This window comes from Siphateles boraxobius, unplaced genomic scaffold (assembly GCF_051911475.1).
Source record: "Siphateles boraxobius isolate OS27281-9 unplaced genomic scaffold, OSU_SipBor_1 130, whole genome shotgun sequence".
Lineage (NCBI taxonomy): Eukaryota > Metazoa > Chordata > Actinopteri > Cypriniformes > Leuciscidae > Siphateles > Siphateles boraxobius.
This window is the reverse complement of record NW_027508734.1, coordinates 40,298,360-40,305,400: the sequence shown is the minus strand read 5'-3', so window position 1 is coordinate 40,305,400 and position 7,041 is coordinate 40,298,360. Positions and strand designations below refer to the sequence as shown.

Below are 7,041 nucleotides of genomic sequence, written 5' to 3'. Positions count from 1 at the left end.
ACTTATAGTCTACAGAATATTGAAAAGGGACCATCAAAATAAAGTCTAGAATAAGTTGTTTTTTGTTTTTTTTGTGGTATGGGTCATCTAGTTTAGCACTTAAAGCGCTCTGACAGTCAGGAGGAATGAGAAAGATTATTAGGTATGCTTATCTATGATTTTATGAATTCCATAGTTCTTTGTCACTCAGAAGGCATGCTCAGACTGAGTGTCAATCTGCTGCACAGCTCTGCCACCATGTGACTTCATATATTCTCTTGATATATCTGTCTGGCAGCAAACTTGTCAGTAATAAAATGCCAATTTCAAATTGTCATTTGAACATGAGCAACACTGATTTATACGTCTCTGAACGCTATCTCTATTTATTGCACATGCTTGGCTAACCTTTTTGAAGTCTAGGTCTGCCATATCAGTCAAATGGCTGTTGTGTGCTGCGTGGGTCCCTGGTCTCAGTTCAGAAACCCTGACCACACCACCGAGGCTTGCATGACAAATATAATATAATGACTGATCATCACCTTGGAATTAAACGGTTTTGCATTACATTCGACTTTGTAGATAGAACCTTTTTGTTTTCTAAATAAAAAGACCAAAAAATGCAAAAATGGTCTGCACTCTAAAAATACTTTATTTGTTACAAACAGGAGATAAAGAATATACAAACGTTACGGCTCTTTGTCTTCGTCAGTGTCGAAGACACGTTTGTATCTTCTTTATCTCCTGTTTGTAACAAATAAAGTATTAGAGTGCAGAATTTTTTTCCATTTTTGTATTGATATATAGCACCTAATTAGCTGGGAGAGTGCAGTGAGAGTTTTGATGAAATAAAAAGTCCAAAAAAGATACTCAAAATAAAAAACATCACATAATGTAAATAAGGTTTCACAGTATAAGAATATGTGATTAACTCAATCTTGACAAAGATGTCAGATAGAACCTTATGATAGGGTGACCATATTTTGATTACCAAAAACCAGGACACTCGGCCCGGCAAACAGATACTCAAATGATACTCGAAGTTTACTCAAAGATGCCTTATTAATTTCAATACATTTAAAGTAGGCTGTGCCTCCTCTGTATGGATAGAATTTTTTTATATTACAAGACACAAATTCAGATAGGCTTCTCAGAGGTTACTCAACATGTTTTATTATGACAGGTTTCAAAAATAATTAATGAAATAATGATAGAAATAATGTCTCTTCTGTATTAGAAAAATAAATATATAAATAATTAATAACTAAAAGAAACACCTCCAAATTGAACAAAAATAGCTCTCACAAACTTACAAAAACGAACAAACAAAATATATTTATATCTTTAGTTTTCTTCCTCTTTATCCTGTTTTTCTTCCTCATCCTCCTTGTTTGCCCATCTATATTTTGCTGTAGAGCTGATCTTTCCCAGCAGTTTTTTGAAAACCAGGACATTTTCCTCACTTTATAAAAAACAGCCAGGACAGGACGTGAAAACAGGACATGTCCCGGGAAAACAGGACTGTTGGTCACCCTATGGGTTCCAAGGTGGCGTGATGTCCAGCTATTCAGGCCAATTCACAAAACTTTACATTTTTAAATGCACAATTTTTTCCCCACAGATTTTACTGGAACCGCTGCTGATAAAATATGCTACATGGCAAACTGCAGTGATCTGTGCAACTTTAAAAGGCAATAAATGGAGTTTGTGACATATAGGGAATTTTCTTGGAACTCGTTTTTATTTCAGAACCCCAAAGTTCACTCATATGAGACATGCACATATAGAGTTACAGTACAGTAAATATTACATCTTATAGAGATATACATGTATATAGTCAGATACATAAAAATGGAGCTTTAGATGAACTGTTGAATCATACAAAATGAAAAGAGAAAAACAATAAATAAGTAATCCAATAATGAAATGATGCTTGGAAATCGTGAAATGAGACACTTATAACAACATAAATAGTGAAAGGTAAATGAGTCTTAAATTAAATACTACAAACGTGAGCACACAGACAAAGTTAAAGGATGGAGGCAAATGGTTAATAATATCTAGACACGATCAATAATGGCAACCTTTGCACTTTCTCTGTCCCTTTTCTCATAGACTAACTTTGGTTCAACGGCTTTTCGGTTGAGCTAAGGCACTTCACGGTTTACGCTTGCCTTCACTTGCATATATAGCTTTCAAGTAACATGATCTAATACTACAGACCAGTTTCCATGTTTAGACTGAGCTTAGTCCTGAGATGAGCTGTTAGTGGCAAGGGCCATACTCTACTCCAGGCATATCCAGGACACGGACTGGACTTAATCTGGTTCAGGGAATCTGGCCCAAAATTACATTCTTCATAACATATACTGTATCACCTTCCCAGCACATCAGTCCATAAAAAATGTAATTCGAATCTCACTAATAATGCTTCCTGTATATAGCAATACACTGGTAGGTTATGAGGAAAAAGTCTGCGTTATCTTATAAGTCCAATCTTCAGAACATTACCTATTGCCTCCTTTGTGGCTTTAGAGTAGTCAGTCCTAGCCTTAACTATACATCTAACAGATGATTAACTGCACATTCACATTCAGTTGCCCCTGTTGCTCACTGAATCAAGCTCTTGTCATGCATGATGGTGTAAAAAACTTCGGATCAGAGAGGAAAGAAGGAGTCTTCATTTTAGGAATTAATCGGTTGGCTGTAGGAACAGTGGCCTCTCCTGTGGATTAAAAAAATATACATAAAGAATCAGTGAATATAGTTCTCACATTTCTTGTTTAAAAGTTTGAAAGTACTGCCAGCAAGATAAAAACAACTTTGAATGTTTAAAGTCAGCATGAAAAGGAAGTTGCAATAGTCTTTTCTTCCCTATTGTGACATATCCAAGTGAAATGGCTTCTTGTACATGAAACAATATAAGGCGGGACTTGATTGGAATTGTTTGGATGGTTTTGGTTTTGATTTAATGTGAGTGACAGGTTGTCCCGCCCTCGCGCCAGTAAACACATCATCAGAGAAGAGAAGAGATACTCTTAATTAATACTCTTAGTACTTTTGGTAAAAGATTGCGAGGGCACGTGGATTTAAAAATAATTTGCACAGATAAATCATTTTTAATAAACCCTGCAATACTCTATTAGAAAAATTACAATTGTCAATTTTTCACCTTTGTCAAGGTGACTTTAAGTGATGCATTTACCTGCATATTCCTGTCGAGCACTCATAGTCGTTCTGGCAGTAGGCACCGTGAGGTTTAGTACCCATGATCCTCCATAATGGGGTCATTCGAGCAGTTCTCTTCAGTGACCTTTGAACTTTCTGCACAGAAGAGGGTGTGTCCAACTGTGGCAGAGGGCTGCAGGTCACCTGAAACACACAATGTGTAAATGAGCTCTACACTAATAAAAATGAATATCCATTTCATAAAATAGATACAATTATAAAACCCTTTCTGCAAGTGTTTGACTATTAGTTTGATCATGTCATTTTAATTTAACAGAAAAATCTAAATAAACGAATAATCACAAGTAAATTTAAAGCAAACCAGTATTGTAGCTCCTTTAAAACGGTTCCACTATTTAACAATAATATTAAAAATGTAACAATAGCATAAGAGCGTATAAAATATTATTTTAATACTATTCTTTTTTTTAAAGGAATTCCACTTAAGTAAAAATTGAACACACTAACAGAAATATCATCAAACTGAGACGGTGTAAAAGTCAATCATTTAGAGAGCCATGAAAAAAAATGTTTTGTAAATATTAAAAAATGAAAAAAATTAAATAATCATAATTACCTGCTGGACAATCACCAAAAACACAAGGCACCAGGCTAGAAGAGCCCCTCTGTGAATGTGATCCTGCATGCTGAATGAATAGATTTAGTTGCTGTAACAGAGACACTGACGACAGAGATGATGTACTGTCTTATATACCCTCCAGTCAGCATAAGAGAGACCGACTGACTCTCCCTCATTCCTCTCACTCTCTCTCTCTCTCTCTGCTTTTTCATTGCCAGATGTGGCATTTGTTTGCTTAATGTTTGTGACTGGGATAATCTGGTGTCCTCTGGGACTCTGGGAGAAAATGCAGCCAAAGTTAAGAGAAGCAAGGGATAAGGAAGAACGAGAGGAATGAAAGATTTTTAAAAAATAAGACGTGCTTTTGGATATGCTCGTCAGCATTTTAGAGTTCAATGATGTCAAATCTGCAGTTTCACCAGTTTGTTGAACTGTATAATTCAGACAGCTATGCAATGGTATAGGCTACTCACCGATTTAAAAATCTGATGTAAATAAGATGATTTATATCAGATTCTAAGGCTTATGAATCAACATTTCCCTTACTGTTTCTTCAATGTTCCTTTGACATAGTTCGTCTGTCTCCCTTTTATCATATACACGTGCACAGGGACCTTGAAAAAGAATAATGACTGATTAGATAGTCTACTGTGTTTTAATAAAGAATAAAAATGGACAAAAAACTAAGAGGGAAAAAAGACTGTGAACAAGTCGCAGCAAAGACGGCAGCGGGTCAGATATGAGTCAGGCCTCTGATCCAGCTCATCACAAAGGTTCCACACTGACTCATGGTGTTTACTGGTTCTGATGCTTGTCATCTTCGGATTGTCAGTTCATCTAAATAATACACAGTACTATTTCATAAGCTGGTGGCCTTGTTTTAAAAATTTCTAGCATGCTCGCTGTGTTGGTCATAGTTTTATGATAGAGCTCAAGGTTAAGCTTATCTGCAAGTTTCTTCTTGTTAAGATCAACATTGTATTAAATCTATTCAGGTTAAGTGTTTATTGAGGTCAAAGACAGCAATCTGCTCACTAAACACTTTGAGGACTGGCCTTTCCTCTTTATGCTTGTGGTAGTTACAGTACCATTCAAACGTTTGGGATCACTTTTTTAAAGAAATTAATACTTTTATTGAGCAAGGACACATTGAATTGATCAAAAGTTACAGTAAATACATTTATACAGTTACAAAAGTGTTCTAAATTTTATTCAATTTATCAAAGAATCCTGCTAAAATAAGTATCATGGTTTTCAAAAAAATATTAAGCAGTGTGACGTTTCTTGAGCAGCAAATCATTATTTCTGAAGGATCACGTGACACTGAAGACTGGAATAATGATGCTGAAAACTTTGCCATCACAGGAATAAATTACATTTGTAAATACATTAAAATAGACAGCAGTTATTTTAAATTGTAATAATATTTTACAATATTATTGTTTTTCTTGTATTTTTCATCAAATATTGGTGAGCATAAGATACTTCTTTCAAAACATTAAAAAGTCTTACCGACCCAAACTTTGAGCAGTAGTGTATATTTTTAATGAAAAGATGAGAAAATCACTCTTTTTTTTCTATTTACACAATCAGAGATGCTAAGGCATTACTTGAATAGTCAAACTAAGGACACATAAAATTTGTGTGATTTAGGCCACTGAAAACATAAACGTTGCAGTATTTGAAATGTAAACCTAGCTTGATGAAAAATTGCCTTTAGCTATTTAGCAGGGTTGGGTAACCAGCCTTAAATGAGGTGCACAGAAACACCAACCATGTGCTTCCAAAGTTCAGTGGGCTTTTCTGTGCAATTCTACCAGGAAATCTGTATCCATCACCATCTGCACAGACGTGACTCCTCTGAGGGTCACTGTTTCTTATGAACACTGAAAAAAGGGTTTCATTTTATTTTGATGGTCCCTTTAACACTTTAACACATTCTGTTGACTTCTATGATCTATGTTTGCACCTACATGTCTACTAACTCTCATTAAAGTGTTAGTAGAGTATCAGAAGACTGGGTTATGGTTACATAAGTTTTTTTTTTGGGGGGGGGGGGGGGTATAATTCGTACTCCAGCATGCACAACAGACCATGCACAACAATAGAACATTCTATCATTTGAAAAAGATAAGAAACTAAATTCCTTCCACCAGTAGCCTTAAGAAGACTTTTAGGAGTTCAACTTCAGGGGAAGAACTGTATATATCCTTTCCATTAACTATAATCTCTCTTTATGAATCAATTGATAACAATTCATAAGAGTGTTCCCTCAATGCTTTGGGGTCAAGGACCCTGTCCCCATTTGGTTTGTTTGTCAGTTTTGGCACTTAGTCAAAAGATTTTAGACCATGTACACCATCCCGCCGGGAACTGAAACAATTATCAGTTGCCAATGAGGAGAAAAGGGCTTCAGCAGATTCATCCAGTTTCATTCCATCCAGCCCATCACCAAAACATCTCTGAATGTAAAGAAGCCTTAATTGTGATTCATGTAGTTCAGTTCAAACTTCTGTTCCTCAGTGACAAAATGAGTTGATATAATTGGGGGTGAGATGCTTCGTTGCAGTGTTAATTTTGTCAGCAAATTTTGATTTAGTTTTAGTCTTAGTCTTTTGACTAAAATGCCATTTAGTTTTAGTCATATTTTAGTCATCTGAATTGTTTTAGTTTTAGTCTATAGTTTTAGTCGACGAAATACAATAACATTTTAGTCGACTAAATCTACAGTAGATTTAGTCGACTAAAATATAATGGGTTTAGTTCAATTGTAATGCATTAATTTAGAATTTCTCTAAAATTTCCAAACCCATATACTCCCGGAGAAAACATCTATTAACCTATTAATATGAATGATTTTTAAGTTTGAACATGCAATACAGATACAGATTTAACTGCTGTTACTTAAAAAATATCTTAAAATGAAATAAAACCACTTTTCCTAAAGTACAACACAGTCTTCTTTACAATGAATGATATATTCATTCCTTATAACTACTTACACATCATTCTTTATTCTTTCAAGCAGACATATTTATTTGTATGAATTAAATATAATTAATCCTTATTAAAGCTATTAACAAACAGTGAATGCTTTTCTCTTTTTCTTTTGTTGCTTGATCAAAATTAAGGACACGGACCGCATTAGGTTTATTGCCACTGTCACTTTAAGACGGCGGATCATGTCCAATGACATGCGGATACAATTGCACTGATGCACATCCGACACACTCACAGTTTAAGACATAACCAGC

The 7,041-nt window shown here is 35.0% G+C and overlaps 1 protein-coding gene across 1 annotated transcript; it reads right to left on the bottom strand.

Annotated features, from left to right (window-relative positions):
- Positions 1-1,701: 1,701 nt before the first annotated feature.
- On the bottom strand, positions 1,702-3,942 carry leap2 (liver-expressed antimicrobial peptide 2). The gene is made up of 3 exons (XM_077229478.1): positions 3,785-3,942; positions 3,185-3,351; positions 1,702-2,704 (listed from the first exon to the last, which is right to left on the bottom strand). Exons 1-3 carry the CDS (start codon positions 3,851-3,853, stop codon positions 2,665-2,667), a joined length of 276 nt encoding a protein of 91 aa, XP_077085593.1. The 5' UTR covers positions 3,854-3,942; the 3' UTR covers positions 1,702-2,664.
- Positions 3,943-7,041: the final 3,099 nt, after the last annotated feature.